This window comes from Humulus lupulus, chromosome 3, assembly GCF_963169125.1.
Source record: "Humulus lupulus chromosome 3, drHumLupu1.1, whole genome shotgun sequence".
Lineage (NCBI taxonomy): Eukaryota > Viridiplantae > Streptophyta > Magnoliopsida > Rosales > Cannabaceae > Humulus > Humulus lupulus.
The window spans coordinates 16,668,042-16,686,947 of NC_084795.1; the positions used below are offsets into that span (position 1 = coordinate 16,668,042).

The following is an 18,906-nucleotide window of genomic DNA, read 5'->3' on the forward strand; positions in this document are numbered from 1 at the left end:
ATATTCCAAAGTTTATCTATGTGGTCTTAATCTCATATTGGTATGGGAGGATAAAGATTAAGATAATAAACTTAAATATTTCAAAGTCAAATAAAGTTATGGAATCTTTAGATTAATTACTACTAGTATGGTCCACTAGCATTATGAATACATGTCTGCCACCTAACTTAATCAATACATGGAATGATCTTGCACTGAAGTTTCTCTCCAAGTTCTTCCCTCCAGCTAAGGCAGCTAAGCTGAGGGGGGAGATCAACAATTTCTACCAGCTGGATAATGAATCTTTATATGAGGCGTGGGAGAGATTTAAAGACCTGATAAGGAAGTGCTCGCATCATGGGTTAGAGAGATGGATGTTAGTCCATAACTTTTATAATGGGTTATGTGGTACCACTCGCACACTCATTGATGCAGCAGCTGGTGGGGCATTTATGAGGAAGAGCGCCAATGAGGCGTATGGTTTTTTTAGAAGAAATGGCCATTAATAATCAACAGTGGCCAAGTGAGAGAGGCAACTCAAAGAAAGTGGTTGGTTTGCATGAGATTGATGCAATATCTAAGTTAACTGCTCAGGTTAAGGCTTTGACTAAATAGTTGCAAGGCAGTACAATGGTAGCCCCCGTGATTCAAGCTCAGACTATGTGTGAATTATGTGGGGGTCCTCATGCTTATGAAAAATATCAGTACGCGGATGTCAATAATATGCCATTGGAACAAGCTCAAGCAATTGGGAATTTTCCTCGTCAAAATAATAACCCTTATTCAAATTTCTATAACCAGGGTTGGAGAAATCACCATAATTTTTCTTGGAAGAATGATCAACAAGGCCAATCTTCAGTTCAGCCGTCACAGCAACCATTTCAGCAGCCACCTCCTGGGTTTCACCAACCACCCATGCAACAACAGCAAAATCCTACTAGATAGGCTGATACTCTGACTGATGTTCTTAATCAATTCATGACTGAAACGCGGTCTTCTATTAGAAATTTGGAGAACCAGATTGGGCAATTGGCTACTCTTATGGCCAACCGTGCTCAAGGTAACCTGCCTAGCACCACTGAAGTCAATCCAAAAGAACAGTGCCAGGCTATTACATTGAGAAGTGGGAAGATATATGAAGGGCCAAGTGTGGAGCAGTCAGATGAAGACAAGGTTCAGGATTAACAGACATAGGGCGCAGTGGAAAAGAAGCAAGGTGAAAACAAGGTTACTGAAGGCCTCCCAACCAAAGAAGTTACACCACAAGTGAGCATAGATCAGCACATCAAGATTCCCTACCCACAAAGGCTCCGCAAGAACAACCTTGATAAACAATTCTCAAAGTTCCTTGAAATATTCAAGAAACTGCATATCAATATCCCATTTGCGGAGGCCTTGGAGAAAATGCCAAGGTATGTTAAATTCATGAAGGATATTTTGGCCAAGAAAAGGAAGTTGGAGGAATATGAGACAGTGGCACTTACTGAGGAGTGCAGTGAAATCTTGCAGAAGAAACTACCTCCCAAGCATAAAGATCCGGGTAGTTTCAACATTCCATGTTCTATAGGGGGCTCAGTCGAAACAAAAGCATTATGTGATTTAGGGGCAAGTGTGAATCTAATGCCTCTATCTATTTTTCGATGACTAAAATTTGGAGAAGCTTGCCCTACAACGATTTCCTTACAGATGGCGGATCGCTCCATTAAGCATCCTCGTGGAGTGATAGAGGATGTCTTGGTGAATGTGGGTAAATTTATTTTCCCCGCTGACTTCATAATTCTTGACATGGAGGAAGATGAAAACATTCCCATTATTTTGGGAAGACCATTCTTAGCCACAAGACGAGCTTTAATCGATGTGCAAAAGGGGGAGATAAGGTTGCGAGTCCAAAATGAGGAAATAAGTTTTAATGTCTTTGCAGCAACTGAAATTCCTACCTGTTGTAGAGTTGATGTGGTGAATGATTGTCAAGAATCAATTGGTGAAAAGAAGAAGAAGACCAAAGAATGATTTCGAACAGTTCGACATCGTATGAAAAGATTATTGTGTGGCAAGTTTGAAGGTTTCGATGACATTAGGGATAATTTCAATATTCTCAACAGTAGAAGGGAATTTTCCTCGTATGACACGATGGCTCTCAAGGATGCAAGGGGTGGACTTGACGCAATTTGAAGGTGTAGAGAAGTGAGCGTCCAGCTAAAGACGTTAAATAAAGCGATGTTGGGAGGTACCCCAAATCTTTTAATTTAATTTTAGTTTTGAAGTATGAACAATTTGGCTTTTACTTTTATTTTATTTTATTTTTTGTTTTTGTTTTCAGTTTTGATTTTTAATTAGACTTTGTTTAGTTTTTTTTAGTTATTTTTAGTTTTGGGATTGTAATGTTGAATCGTGCAATACGTGAAAAAAAACATTAGAGTCGCAGCACTGAAGACTAGAGCCACGACGGTACATTGGGACTTCCTTTTAAGGCTCATTCGGGTAAGTTCTCTTCTATTGGGTTGTCATGTTCACATTGGGGACAATGTGAAATAAAGTTTGGGGGAGGGCTTACTTTTCTGTTTTAGTTTAGTTTAGTTAAAATTTCGTTGTTTTAGTTGTTGTGTGTGTCAAAAGTTAAGTCGATGATATGAATAATTGTCGTTTGTTGTCACTTGTAAAATGTAGATTGTTTTTAACCGTGTGCTTGATTTTATTACTCTTTGGATTAATTTTAATGCCTTTTGGAAATTTTAGTATATGTTGCAAATGTGAATAAGTGGATTGTGTTATACATGTGTTACTTGGGTTTGAGGTATGAATTGATGAATAGGATAGAACTTGCATTGCTTGCCTTTTGAGATGAAATCCTTGATGACATGTGTTTTGGAATATGATTTAAGCAATCTTTTGGAACGTTTGGGCCTTTCAAGCTTACCCTTATCATTATTATCCCTAGTTTGCCTATTTGTGCCTTAACTTGTTTGTTTGATTGTTTAACCACTTCATTAAGCCAAAAATGTACCCATTATTATTTTTTCTTGTCTGTGAATTATGCCATAAGCTTAGAAATAAGTTTGGGGGAATGAATTGTAATTGGGTAAAAAGTGTTTGTATGATGGGTGAACGATGTAATTTCTCGATTGAGACAAGTGTAAAATGTAAAAGTACTTGTAACATCACTAAATTTTGATATTTTTCTTCTAAAAAAACAAAGAAAAAAAAGAAGAAGAAGAAGAAGAGAAAAAAAAAGTGATAAATAATTAAATAAAGTGATGTTGGAGCATTGATTATGAGTTCTCAATCGATGGAAAGTGGGTGAATTAAGGGATGGTAATTGAATGCAATGTGGGTTGTTTGATTGGTTTTTGATGTGGTTATGGTATAATGAAGTCTAAATGTCGTTTTATCTACCTTTACCTAAGCCAAAATGTTATGAACCTTTGAAGTCTTTTTGATTCCATAACATGTGTTGTTGACATTAGTGGAGAAAGGTAATAGTGTGCAAGCTTATTGAATATTGGTTAGTAGACTGTTGGAATGAGTGGGGCATGTATGGCGTTATCTAATTATTCTATTGTTATTTGCAAGGTATAATCTAATTTCCAATTGAGGCGTTCAGATTAATTGTTGGAGTTATTGAATTGAAATTCTGGTTGTTTAACAGTTGAAGTTTTGTGAGTGATGACGGCGTGGTTTAAATAAGACTAGAGGCTTAACTTGTCATGTCTATTTGTTTTAGTTTAATGTGTCGTTTCCTTACTCGAGGACCAGTAAGAAGCAATTTTGGGGGATTTTGTTAGGCTAAGTTTAGCCTACTTTTTAAGTGTCTTGATCATTGTCTTTTTAATGGTTTATGTGTTTTTGGAGCGGATTTATGCTTGTTTTGCTTGATTTCAGGTTTAAGCATATGTTTTGGGCATTTGGAGTGGATTGTGGAGAAAATATGCTAAACTGAAGGGTTATTCAAGATTTGTTGAAATTGTATTAGGGCCGCGGTGCAAGAATTAGCGCCGTGACGCTAATGTGTTTTACAGCCGTGGCGAGGAACGATCACAGATTGGGAGTCGATGTCCCAGACTGAATTAGGGCTGCGGTGCAGCTTTTAGCGCTGCGGCGCTCGAGTGTATTTGAGTCGAGGCAAGCCCATTTTCCAGAAAACTGAGACGTCTTAATTTCAGAGTGGCGTCGCAGCGCTGATGTCCGTACGTGTCAGAATTTTAAGGGAAATTTCGTCATTTTGGGAGAAAAATAGAATTAGGTCTTCGTTTTAATGAGAGGGAGTCGCGATTTTGGAGATATTAAGACTTCTCGAACCCTAGAAAAAGAAGAAAAAAGAGATTGGAGCAGGGATTGGCGGATCGTGACAATCCTAAACTAGTTTAAACTCTTCTCCCTTTATTTTTCTGCTTTTGATTATGTTTGTTTTTGAATCAGTTAAGAACATGTCAATGGAGATTATGAACTAAACTCCAATTTAGGGATTTTAATGGAGATTGTCTGAGATTATCTATGGATTAATGCAATTTTGATATTTTTCCTTCATCTATTGATATGTGATTTTTTCATATTCGTGCTCAATACATGTTTTAGATTGGCCATCTTTTACATGATCTATGAATCTAATATGACATCTGAAAAGTGAATATTAGGAATGCTCTAATTGAATAAACATAGGTTTTGATGCAAAACGAAAGTATTTGTGTAGCTTGTGTGACTTTAGATTATTGCTTAATGCTGATTGATTGTGTAATTTATCTCAGAAATGCAGTATTTTACCTTGCAATTTAGTACCTTTACGTCTTAATAGGAATATTGGTAATTTTATAATCTGCCATCACATTAGAAGAAGAAGGAAAATTATTTTGCATTATTGAAATAGGAAGTGGAAGCAATTAAAATTAATTTCCCTATATTTAATTTCTTGATTGAATCTTGGTTATTGTTTTGTTATTTATTTATTTCTTAGATTATTTAGTTTAAACAATCCATTTTTCGATAGCCAAATAGAAACAAAAATTCAATTAATTGGTACTTAGCTACAGTCCTTGTGGGAACGATCTCACTCACGTGAGTTATTACTTGGGAAACGATACGTATACTTGCGTGTTGGATTTTTCACAACAGCGATCAGCAAACTAGGGTTCACTAAGTTTCACAACCTCCATAATGGAATACAAAAGTCGTGTATAAAAACACTTGTTCTCTCTACAAATTATTGAGTATCCCTCAATGAATCACATGGAGGCTATTTATAGGTTCCAAGATGTACATATGGGTATATGGGCCATGTTCAAGTTTTGTTACAAGCATATTTGAGTAATAACATAATTAATGATATTTACATATAAAGAGATTTAAATATCTTAGAAATATCTACCTCATAACTGTATTTGATTCTAGCTTCATTCCTACGAGCTGATCTGGTTGCATATGTCAACACATCTTCTTCCTTATTGTTCAACATATTCCTTGCATCCATCGAGCAACGTAATTTTCCTTTCACTACCTGATCGTTGGTCGACCAGTTCTCCAGCAATAATAAGTCATGTGCTATCCACGTACGCCTTGCTATGCCACGTCATCATGCAAATATTTAAAGTAAACAATTCTAATTTTTTTCTCATTACACAGACATTTCATGAGAAGTTTATAAGCGTGGAAATAACTTTTAACAATTTATTTAAACTCCTCATAAATTGTTAAAAATTATTTTCACACATAAAACTCGTCATGAAATGTGGGTAGTGTAGTAAGCAACAAAATTAGAATATAAATAGAAGCACACTTAATAAATTTCATGCTTTTAAAATTTTAAAAATATAATTTTTAATTTAAAAATGTTAAAATAATAAATACATAAGTGATATATTAATAGTATTTTAGAGGTGTAAAAGAAAATAAATGTTTATTGTTTTTTAATATTTGATGAGAATATTTAAGTTAATTTACTAAAATTATATATTTGGTATTAACTAATTGAAAGGGTTTAAAAAAATGGGTACCATGTTTTTTTTGGGTTAAAAATTTCAATTTTTAATCTTTTAAAATATTACATTTGAGACATACGTGAGCCAAAAGAATTAAAGTTGGGTCTAATTGCTACAAAAAAAAAGTTGGGGCCTAAGTGATACAACCGAAAAGCTTTACATTTTTTATAATATGTCATGTTGAATCCTAACTTCATAATAATTATCTTCAAGGCGAACACTACTCACTAATAGAGATATTTAAGGGGACTACATATTTGATCTTTGTTATTTGCAACACATTTTTTAGCACATTTTTTGAAAGAAAATAGTATGGATCTTTGAAAGAAAATAGTATGGAACAACTCTCAAGAAGGGACCAAAAACACCACCAAAGCAAAAAAAAACAACAAGAACAAACCAACATAAGACACACAATATTATATACATTTACAAATTTGGGTGGGGGGTTTTCAGCCCCATCTTGAGTTAAGTAGCAAACCCATGGTCGCAATCGTGTGTAGAACATCTTAATATGTTGTACTTCTCCATTATGCGACCACACTCAGAGCAAGCCATGAATTCGGGACAGGACGAAGCGAGTAGATATCCGCTTCTAAAAGAGTGAGGTAGAACTTGTATTTTGCGAAGGTTCTCATCCAGAGCCGCCACAAACCCAAGCTCCTTCTCCATCGGCATCCATTGAAGGTGTTCGACGAAGACCTTGAACATGTGTTCCCCATTACCCATGGCCACCTCAAGAGATGAAGCCCTACTTACCAAGGCCCACCCTTTCTTATTGGATCCATAGCTCCACATTTGAAGGATCGGCTGCGTTGCGGTGTTGATCGTTAACCTTTCGTTGGAGCGCATCATGCTATCCACTCTTAACCAAAAGAACCGCATATTGGTAATGTCAAGCGTTTTGCTCAAGTTCTCTTTACAAATTATATTTATAATGTTACTTCTAACTTTCTCATTACTTGCCTCGGCATTTCTCATTCCCACGTAAAGCAACTCTAAGGGGATATCAGACTGCCTCGCTACTTCTTTTGCGGTCCTCGTGAATTTTCGGATCCATTCTATATCATCTCCTCCGTACAAGCATATATATCTCTTCTCTTGCATCTGAAATAGTACATAAATTATTTGTTAATTTTCGACTTAAAACTTGGAGTTCAAATTTAAATTCTCTAATATATATAATATACACACATAAAAGGTACGTACGTACCCAGATAGCCATATTTTGGTCGAGGTCGTCCATGATTAAGTCTAAGAAGCAGCTAGTTTTCTCCCACAATAATTTTTCTTCGGCAAACGAAAATGGGTAGGCTTTAGGTCCCCAGATACACATCATGTAGAAAGCATTGCGGTTCACAATTTGAGCTTGGGCGTCCATAACTACAACCATAGGTTTCTTAGTAGTGAAGTTCCACTTTTTTTTTATGTAGCTGATGACCACCGGAGACACTGCAGAAGGATGGTAGATCGTGTGCCATTCCATTCCATTCCTGAGGGTCTCAAACAGCTTATATCGATTGTCATCCCAATTGTCTGAGATTGGGACCCAAACTACCTCGTAAAGATGACTCTCAGATCTCTTGGGGGATTTTTGCCTCTTTTCTGAGGACATCTGACGCAAGAAGTACTCAACCCCATTTGTGACTTTAAAATCTAGATCAGTAATGAACAGGGCTACATGTTTCCCCTTGAGCGTTTCAACTGGAACCTGTTTCAGTAGACAACAAGTGATAATATTAATTAGTATATATAAATTATTATGTATATTAAATTATTAGCATTATGATTAAAACAACGTATATAGCGAGGAAATTGGGAGACAACCCTTCTCGTTCTGTAAGAATCGTAGAGTGCTGGCTGGCCATCCTTGAAGTGGAACAAAGCAGCCAGTGGCTTTGTGTTATCAGGTTGGTCCATGAAATTGCGTCCAAGCATCTCCATACCTATATATTATTTTCAATTAATGTTATATTAGGCATCACATATAAGCATGCAGTTATACATAAATAGAAAATCATATTACTCTTTAAAAAACCAAATCATAAAATCATACAATATATACACACACTACCAAAAACGATTCCATTAAAAAAAAATTGCTAAGATTAAACACAACGAAAAAAAATGTGCATACTGCTATTGGTGGTGTAATTTAATATGATTTGAATGTGTAACACTCTTGAAAAAAGAAGGACAAAAGTCAAAACAAAATCCCCTGTCAGTGATTAGGATATAATTTTTTTTTTCAGATCTTGGATGATGAAGTATCAAAATTAAAATTATATATTTCACACAATATAATAAATAGAGTGCTTATATTATACTGGCACGCCATTTTTTTCCCTCTCATCGCCCATTTATCTTATGAAAAAAAATTATCTGTACTCAAATTTTCTGTCTACTCTATGTCCCACAAATTATTTAAAGACACATTATTTATTTATTTAATATATATTTAAATTATTTATAACTTTCTCTTTTCCCAACTATAAATAAATGAGATGTCTTAAAATAATTGGTGGGACATAGAGGGGATAGAAAATTCTTACACCTTTCATAAAATTAAAAAATTAGAAAATTATAATCATATGCTCATATTTGTATTAGAGAGTATGGTAGTATTAGAGAGTATGGAATTTGGTATAAGATATATACATGAGATTATATTCTATCTCAAAACTTATTAATAATGATTGAAGTAGTTCTTGGTCTTGTATGTAGATTAATTAGTATGCTCATATCTATTCAATGTGGATACTCTAAATATAACTTAATTATTTATCAATAATCTATAACTTAATTATGGTGTATAAATATTTTGAAAAGCATAATATATGAAAAAATTACTAAAATTGTATTTGAAATATTTAGACTTTTGTTAAAGAATTAACTAGAAAGGAGTTATTACTATTTTAAAACACGAAAAACTCAGGCAATTATGGTAAAAACCATCTAGTACTATGTATATGTAAGAACACAGGGACTCACCGCGCTTCAGTTGCACGGTGGGGAGGTACTGATCCAAAGCAGGCACAAAGCCAGTCCACCAATTCATCTTCGACTTCCACAGATTATGCTCAACCAACCCCATCAACATGTCTTCTCCATTGCCCATGACAATCTCATTGCTACCCTTACCGATCACCGCCCACCCTTGCTGCTCGTTTAATCCATAACTAAGTATTGTATTGATCCCTTTTAATACCGGGTCTTTCTTTGCTTTATCAGTATCGGTCAGTTGTCCTAACCTGGAGTGCATCATGCTCTCCAGTCTCATCCAAAAGTTCCAAATGGAGTACTTATCAAGCGTTTTGCTTATTGGGTTCACTTTAGGAATCCTATCGACTATGCCTTCGATCACAGCCCCTTGTCGCTCTTCTGATTTCCTCATTCCCACGTAAAAAAACTCCAAGGTGATATTAGCTTCTCTTGCCACATCTTTAGCCGTCCTTGTGAATTTCTGCATCCACTCCATGCTTTCTCCTCCGTAAAAGCATATGTGTTTTCTTCCTTCTTGAACCTAATAAAAAACACATTTAAATACTTCACTCATCTATTTGAAGAAGTACATAAAAAGATCTATAGTTAAGTGTAGTAAAGTATGCGTACCCATAAACGTATTTCGTTTGGTTCAAGGTTGTAATAAACAAGAAGGTCAAGGGACCAGGTTACGTAGCTCTTCCACATGGATTTTTCTTTTTCAATAGAAAAAGGATAAGCATCGATTCCCCATAGACACATCATGTTGAAGGCGTTGTGGTGCACGATTTCACCTCTTTCGTTCATAACCACAAGCATAAGCTTGTTGTTGTAGTTCCACTTCTCTTTGATGTACCTTATGACTACTGGAGACACCACTGATGGTTGGTGGATCGTGTACCAATCCATTTGGTTTTTCAGTGTCCCAAACAACTTGTATTTCTCGTCAGTCCAATTCTCTGCAATTGGGACCCAAACCATCTCAAATTGATTATAATCGGGACTTGTGTTGAACCTGTTTTCGACGTGCACTTGTCTCAAGAGTTTGTATTCAGTCTCAAGTGTTAGTTGGGGTTCTATATCTGTAATGATCATGACTACAATTTTCCCCACCAGTTTCTCAGCGAAAATCTATTTCAACAAAATATCAAAATCACTAGATTACGTTCAAAGGATTAGGTTTGTAAAAAGATTAATGAAGCAAAGTGCATGCATGTGAGCTTAGAGCAAACCGTTGTATTGTTAAGGCGATCGTAGAGAGCTGGCTGTCTACCATCGTAATGGAATAAGGCATTCAAATGCTTTGAGTTATCAATGTGAGTAGTTTTGAAAAGGCATTCAAGAAACTCAAATTCTCCTTTATTTATTTCTGAATCAGATCATTATTTTCAACAATTAATTATTAAGAATAGTTGTAGAAAAATTAAGTGTGTGTATATATACATGCTTATGAAAGGACTCACCGTGCTGCTGTAGCGAAATGAGTTGCATGGTGTGAAGATACTCATCCAATGCAGGCACAAACTCATCCTTATCCCTTGATTCCCACTTCTCATGGTCGACCAAGGCCTTGAGCATGTTTTCTCCACTGCCCCTAGCAATCTTTCCAAGTCCCATGCCGATCATAGCCCATCCTTTCTCACTTATGCCATAGTTAAGCATTTCATCGATCCCCTGTATTATGGAGTCATTCCTCATATTCTTGGACTGAGGTAGTTGCCTTCTGGAGTTCCACATGCTCTCCAGCCGCATCCAGAAGTACCGAATGAGGTCCCACACAAGCGTTCTGCTTAGATTCTCTTTAACAATAATCTCTATAATGTTCTTCACTCTATCTTGATCAGGGTTGCTACTTCCCACATAAAGCAACTCTAAGGTGATGTTAGCTTCTTTTGCAACGTCTTTAGCAATCCTTGTGAATTTCTTAATCCAATCTATGTCTTCACCTCCATACAAGCATATGTGCTTTTTCTCTTGGACCTAAAACATAACATCATGATCAAAAGTTCATTGCTTTCATGCTGAGACAGTAAAACACTTGTTCGTGATCAAGTATGTATATATGAAAGTATAAAAACTTACCCAGTTATGCATATTTGGTTCGAGGTTGTCCACTATAAGGTCGATCGACCAACGCGTATTCTTCCACATCAATTTCTCATGATCGGTACTAAAAGGATAAGCTTGGCTCCTCCAAATACTCATCGAATGGATCGCATTCTGGTGCACAATTTTACCTTGCGTGTCCATCACCACAACCAGAGGCTTCTTAGTAAAGTTCCACTTTTGTCTGATGTACATTATTACTTTGAGCGGCAACATCAAAGGATGGTGCACTGAATGCCACTCCATATGTTCTTTAAGGCTTTCGAAAATCTCATGACTCTCGCTAGCCCAAACATCCACAACTGGTACCCAAACTAAATCATATTGACTCTCGGTCTTAATTGGATTATTGCACTTTTCAAGGTAAGTTCTTTTTAGAGTTACATATTCAAGTCCATATGGGAGTTCAGGGTCAAGATCTGTGATGAATAAGACTACAGCCTTTCTTCTCAAGTTATGGTTGGAAATCTGATTCAGTAGGATATCCAATTGTTATATAACTAGAAAAATTGAAGATAGCGCTAATGGCTTCAGAGAAGCCACCTTCGCCCAAGTGTTAATCTGAATCAATTAATATTATGATTAAGCAAGTAGTTTATTTGTGCTAACAAATTTATGATATACATTGAAGATATAATTTGCAAATTGAAGCAAAAACACTAGGATTCAAGAACAAACCCGCTTCTTGCTGTTGAAATCGTTGAATACTGCTCTATTGTTGTGGTTGTGGTTGTGGTTGTAGTTGAATAAAGTACTCCTAGACTTTGAGTAATCGTGAATGTTCGTTGATTCCAAAATGCATTCAACCACCTTAAATACTTCGTAATCTTTCTTTGATACTGAAAGAGAAATATATATATTGCTTCCTATGTTTACATATGTATACACTAAATAAAAGACATGTTTTTCAGGTAGAAGAACTCTCACCTGTGACAGTGAATATGTGACTGGCATACATGTCCAGGACTGCAGATGGAGCAGGAAATGTTTTGTCAAAGTAATCATTTAGAGAATGCACAAAGCTGCCTCTTTTTTTCTGCCTTGATTTCATCTTCAAAAGCTGACGCAAACCTTGGAGCATTTGTTGCCCATTAGCCATAACCATGTCACCGGACTCGCTACTAATTATGGCCCAATTTTGGTGTTCAGCGTCGAACCTCAACAATGCAATTATCCCTTGCATTATAGAGTCACAATTCCCTCTCTTGTTCAAATTTTTGGAGTATAGCATGCTCTCCAAGCGCACCCAAAAATACCATATAATGTTCCAATCTAGTGAGTTGCTTAGATTCTCCTTCCGAATAATGTCAATTACTTTTACCAGTCTCTTCTTAAGCTTGCTCCTCCCCACATAAAGAAACTCCAAATCGATTGCAGCTATATTAGCAACATCTTTTGCAATCTTAGTAAACTTCTGAATCCATTTTACATCATCTCCTCCGTATAAGCAAATGTGTTTTCCCTCGTTGATCTGAAACAAAGGTGTTATAAGACATCATTGTTAAATATAAATATATATATATTGGTAGTCCTTTGATTAACCTTTCAAATAGTAACATAGTACTATCACAAAAATGTACCCAGATATCCTTATTTCGGTCCATGTTGTCAATCAAAAAGTCAATTGACCAACTCATTTCCTTCCACAATGACTCTTCTCTGTGAGTAGTAAAAGGGTATGCAAGGCTTCCCCAGGTACACATCATGTATATGCCGTTCTTATGCACAATTTTTCCTTGTGTGTCCAATACCACTAGCAGAGGGTTCTCCAAAAAGTTTAACTGCTCAATGATGAGCTTAAATACCATTAAATCCACTTTTGAAGGATTTTCCACTGAATACCATTCCATCTGGTCTCTTAGGCTCTTAAACAGCTCCAAGTTCTCTTCACTCCAGTTATTATTAGTATCCCAATTGATTGGCAGCCAAACAACCTCGAAATTACTCGCAATACTTGAGGGATTGTGCCACTTTTCGAGGTACGTTTGTTGAAGGATTGCACACTCAGCCCCAGTTGTCAGATCACTGTCCAGACCCGTAATGAATAATGCTACAACTTTGTTAGTCAAATGCTTATTAGAGACCTGTTTCAGTAAGACACCAGTTATTTAACTTAATACATAAATATAGTTAGTTGCAATGTAAATAATATTGCACTAGTAATTCCACCTTTTTCTTGTTGTAACAATCATAGAGTCCTGGTTTATCAAACAAAATGTTCAAGGTTTTTGAGTTATCTGTAGTGTATAACGATGATCCTAATAAAATGCTTAGCATGTTCTGATATCCATCTGCAGTACTACTTTTCTCGATTGCTGAATCAGACAAACTTTATGAGTTAAAACATGCATATATGACTCTGCATTAGTGTAGTCTACTATATAAAAGAAAGAAAAAACCATTGGTTCTCACTAGCTGATTTGTTACGGTTTTCAATTAGCTCCGCAAGAAGGCCTTTTATGCTGTCGAGTTTTCCGGTTGATTCCAATCGATCTGTTTCTAGCAAGCTAATAGATTGAGAGTTTTAATTAGAACAACAAATTAGGGTGACACTATAATTATATATGATGCTCTGTCTTAATTTATTAATTTGGATTATATCAAAATATTATGTTTCTTAAATTAAAAAAATCAGACAGAGTTAGACAAGTGAAAAAAAAAATCGAGTGCAAATTATTGAATTATTAAGCTGAGGGTATTTTTTTTTTCAGTGGTCCTATTTTTAACCGTTTGAGATGGAATCTAAATTGGCATTTTTCTTAAAATAAAAAACAAATAGGAAACAAAATTTGGTATAAACCTATATATATATACATATGTTACGTACTCGATTCCCTCGTCTCCCAAGGTCAAAAATTGTGCTAGTGAAATCGAAACGACAATACTTCTGATGACCCAGTAAACAGCTAGGGGAATGTAAGAATTGGCAGCTAAAATTTCAGGCGATTCGGCAGTAAAGAAGTTATGAAGAGGAAGGTCATAGAAATCGACAATTTTGTTAGTCACATCAAGAATTTGTCTATTCAATGCGAAGAACGCATCAGCCACTTTATGATCCAATCTTAAGCGTGGCAAATATTGCTTGAGAAGAGCGACTGCATAAGCCACTGGGTTGGTCTTGTAAAGCCGGAGCACAAGCGGAAACTCACTAAAGGTCATTGCAAAACCCAGTAAGGCTAGCACCACCTTTGAATCCCATTTGTAGTGCTTCGTCATCTGTAATATCTCCACCGTTATCGTGTGTGTATTATCTACTCCATCCCAGCACTTGTTCAGTATCTGCAGTAATATAATTTGTTAGACTTTATATATATATATATATATAGGTCAAAGAAGTCTTATAAGTTCTACAAAATGATTTTGATGACCTTGCTGATTGCTACAATCACCCTGTATGGAAGTTCTTCGTGCATGGTCTGGTATTGATTAGGCTCTTCGGTTGCAGCCATGTTACCCTGTTGTTATTTTGCAATACAATACCATTAGATTTATTAAAACGTGCTGCACCTGCATGCATATTATGTAAGAGATTGCGGGATTTGTTATAGTATGAGTGGAAAGGGCTCAAGTTGGAGGTCGATGATTCACCATGGGAGTAAGTGTGGGTTTGGGAATTGTTATGAGATTGGGTGCTATACATAGACACTTAAGGGTCAAGCTCAAGAAGAAGGTGGTTGAGGTTGAGGTGTTTATGAAGATGATTTTTTTTGGTGGTTGAAGATGATTAGTATGTATTCTATTCCTCTGTTCTATTCAGTTTATTTTTCTCTATTGGCTTATCTCAAACTCACACGTGATACCTTTATGAAACTACCCACGAGTACTGCTATACTACTTTTAGGCCATGCATGTAATCCACAATGTAAAAGTACTGATTGAGAAATATCACATAGTATCACAACAATCCAATTGCTCCCAACAAACTACCCAAAAAAACAAAGTCAAAATTACACATATATTACAAGTACCTATTACACTATAAACTCTTTTAAAAAAAAACATGTCAAAAATTAAGCAAGTATAATTTGCTTACCTTAATAAATTCAGAGAGATGAGTTGAACCGTTATTAAAAATGATATCTATAATTTTAAGAAGAGGCTTCAAATGGAGAATGCAACTATTTTCGGAGTCAAGGCTGCTGCCACTGATGTTCAATTCGTCATCATCGTCGTCGTCGATATGTTCACCTGAATTATTTGGTGATTCCATTTGGTATATATTGTCTAGTGTAGATGTGTCATTTTGGCCACCCTCTTTTGCTCTCCTTTTTATAGGTACCAACTACTCGAACCCACAGTACAATGGCAATATAAGTACAAGTTACTTTTACCTAAAAAAATCCAGCAGGAATAAAGGAAAAAAAATATAAAGTGAAAATTCTCTTCTATATATATAAGTTTATATTTATATACCTTGCTTTAGATGTGGTTTATATGCCTTCCCTTGTTAAAGTTAATTAAGGCTATTTAGACCATTACAAATTAGCCAAGTACAAGCAGGTTGTCCTGTCCAGAAGCATTCAGACATATATATATATATATATATGTATATATTTATATATTATGGGTTGCTTGATACTGGGATAATTATTACAGAAGACAAAAAGTCTCAGAAAAGAATCCAGTTCATATAAAAATCTAATGGATATTGTTAGAATAAAGTTTAAATGTGAGAAATTTATAATATATATTATTATATTGTGGGAAATACCAAACTTCCCTACTCATCCTAATCTGCACAAACAACACAAAATGACAGCAACCAAAAGACTGGAAACTAAAAAATTAAAGCAAAAAGTACAAAGAATATTATACTGTTTCGGACGAAATTTTAACCTCCATCTAGTAGTAATGAAAATTACAACCTGTTTCTTGAATTGATGACCACCAAGCCTTACTGTGAACATAGTGTCTCTAATACTCAAGTCAAGACTCTCCTGATCTCAGTTGAGTTCTTCCTAATTACACCCAAGTTACCCCACTCATTTTTTATCTCTCAAATACCTCACATACTCAAGTCTTTCTCGCACATCAATCTTTCAATTCTCTCTTACAACATAACATAATTTCCAACATTGCTCCTATTACCAATAAAAGAATAGTATCTATAGACAAACACAAACACAAGTCAGGTAGTTAAAGCCGTTAAAATATATATATATATATATATATATATATTGACTCCTCCTTGACTTGGTTAGTAATCTTCCTTTTAAATGAGTCTTGACAGATTGGAGAATTACTCCATAATTTCCACCTTAATTCTTTAAAATGTCAAGACGACATAGTGACTCTCCTAATTGTTCCACCATCAGCTGGATTCTTTTCAGAAGACATTTTTTCAAGATTCACAACTTGTTGTTCTAGCTTTTCTCGAATCAAAAACATAAGAATATCAATATGTTTTGATTTTTCATGAGAAGTTGGATTATCCGTAAGAAAAATTGAAGACTTGGTATTTGAAAAGTTGCCTTCTCATTCAAAACTTTGATTTCATTCAATAATCCCTGCATTATATCTATATCTATATATATATATATAAATTCTGATTTTGTTGTAGACAATGCAACAACTGGTCGAAGTTGTGATTTCCATTAAACAGAGTGATCACCAAATAAGAATATGTAAGCAGTTGTAGCCTTACATATGCCACCACAAATATTTTTAAAATGTCGCCGCAGTATGGGCTAACATATCTGTACTATTGGATTAATTGGGACAATTTATTTAAATTTTTTGTCTCAAATATGTAAAAATGTTGCCACAAATAGTTTTCAAAATTTAAATATATTTTATTGTTATTTATCTTCTAGGGATGTTTGTCGTTGTAATTTAGTTATTTCATCCTTATTACTCTGCAACACATAATATAATTTCTAAAAAGTATTACAACTCTATGCACCAATTAATTCCTTAATAAAATGAATAGTAAAATGAATAGTGGGTTCCTTGTATTGTAGCTGAGCTTTGGTCTTATTGGACTTTGTTGAGGTTGTATTGGTTTGTGATTAATAAAGTCTTTATTTCGTGATAAAAAAAAAAATTATACACTTATCATCTTCTTCCAATTTGGAAACACCTAAATTTTAAAAAAAAAAAGTAGAACACAATAAATAAATTTCTAAGAATTTAGAGTTAATTACAAATAAAGCAAAATTGACAACTAAACTAACAAATATTAAATACAAATGATGACCTAAAATCAATTACAATAAACCTATCACCAATCCTAAATTAAATTTTATTAGCATTAAACTAAAACAAAATTAACCCTATATAAATTAAATCAATTAAAGCTAACCTAAACTAAATCATAATTAACCTTAAACTAAAATCACAAGTTCCCCTCCCCTTATAATTTTTATTAACCTAGCTACCCTAAATCAAAATTTATAAAAAAATTTGAAACAAAATCAACCTAACATTAGACAATTGCACATTAAACAAATAGAAATTAATAGTTAAGCAAAATCTTCAAACATCATATGCAAATAAATAATTCATAATATTAAAAAAATGTAAAATTAAGAAAAATAGTAACAACATACATTGCTAACCCTCCAAACAATTGCCCAACAATTTTCAACCAAAATACAACCTACATTCCAAGTAAAACAAGTTAAAAAACTAAATTTTCTTAATAAAACCTAAGTAAAGAATTGGGTTTTTAATTTATTTTTTTACAAAATTCATGAAATTGAACATGTTATCCCAAAAATTGACATATCTGACGTGACACTAAGCTTAGACACGTAGAGTAGACTGGGCAGACCCCCCGACAGGCTGGTCGGTGTACACCTGCAAGGTATATGATAAGTTACTGCTCAGCGGGGTAAGCAGTTTAAAAATGGTAAACACTTGTCCCAAGACTTACACCAAGGCATAGCCTTGAATCTCTTATAAGGGGTGCTTAGTAAGGAACGTTGTTAAGAAAACGATAGTGAGAGATGCTCAGGAAGCCTACGTCCACGATAGTTGCACACTTCCCAATCTTGAGGGGAAGTCCTTCTAACACTACTCGGTGGAATATCACCAGAAGCTCAGCTGCTCGGTATGATGGATAGCCAAACATGGTCAGGGAAAAGAGGTTACACTCACCGTTAGCACTCCACAAGAATCGTCCAACCACCCGCAGAGGGCGCCTAACAACCTTGAAGACTCAGTCAAGCCTCCTAACAAATAGGATCGAAACTACATGCAAGAATAATGGGATATTTTCACCATCAGTTACGTCGTGTGCAGTCCCCTAGGCCAACAGAGCATTATAAATACAAACCATTCACCACAGTAAAGGGGGTTCAAAAAAACTTGCCTACCGACCAGTATTTAGAAATATACTAGACAACCTATTTTTATACCTAGCAGCGATTCTGCCTTATTGTATTGTCTTGTAATCCTTTGTGATCCTGTATAAACCTTCAAGATTAATACAAAACTAAGAGAAAGTAGGTCATTACTAATTCTTGGGGTTGAACCTCTATAAATTTTGGTGTTCTTCTTTATTTATTGCTCATTATCATTAGATTTTTTGCTCATTTATTAGTCATTAATTAATCTATTGAAATCTCTCGAATTAATTATTTTGACTCTGCATCAGTTGGCTAAAAAGTCAGCCAACAAAAAATACCTTACCAATTAGTACCCATCAATTCTAAAAGCTTCATTTTAGTCTTTTAGGGTTAAAAAATATGGTGGAAAACTAGAAAATGGAGGTAGGAGATGGTTTGGAGGGGCTGAAATTGGAGTAGGAGAAAAGAGTATGGATTACAATATATGGAGGGAAAATGGTAAGCTTTGTTTTTTTATATATTTTATTTTATATAGAATTAACGACGATTTTGAGTGAATCGTTGTTATTGTAACTATTGTC

General features: G+C 35.0%; 1 protein-coding gene and 1 non-coding gene across 2 annotated transcripts; both read right to left on the reverse strand.

Moving 5' to 3' along the window:
• Positions 1 to 236: 236 nt before the first annotated feature.
• Positions 237 to 343, reverse strand: LOC133827983 (small nucleolar RNA R71). The gene has a single exon (XR_009890629.1). It is a non-coding gene; the product is annotated as a small nucleolar RNA R71 (small nucleolar RNA).
• Positions 344 to 6,416: 6,073 nt separating this feature from the next.
• On the reverse strand, positions 6,417 to 14,755 carry LOC133823696 (uncharacterized). The gene is made up of 15 exons (XM_062256541.1): positions 14,405 to 14,755; positions 13,864 to 14,315; positions 13,449 to 13,543; positions 13,206 to 13,351; positions 12,617 to 13,120; positions 11,964 to 12,507; positions 11,715 to 11,875; positions 11,013 to 11,504; positions 10,394 to 10,910; positions 10,163 to 10,299; positions 9,561 to 10,061; positions 8,940 to 9,471; positions 7,776 to 7,894; positions 7,162 to 7,659; positions 6,417 to 7,055 (listed from the first exon to the last, which is right to left on the reverse strand). Exons 1-15 carry the CDS (start codon positions 14,483 to 14,485, stop codon positions 6,417 to 6,419), a joined length of 5,418 nt encoding a protein of 1,805 aa, XP_062112525.1. The 5' UTR covers positions 14,486 to 14,755.
• Positions 14,756 to 18,906: the final 4,151 nt, after the last annotated feature.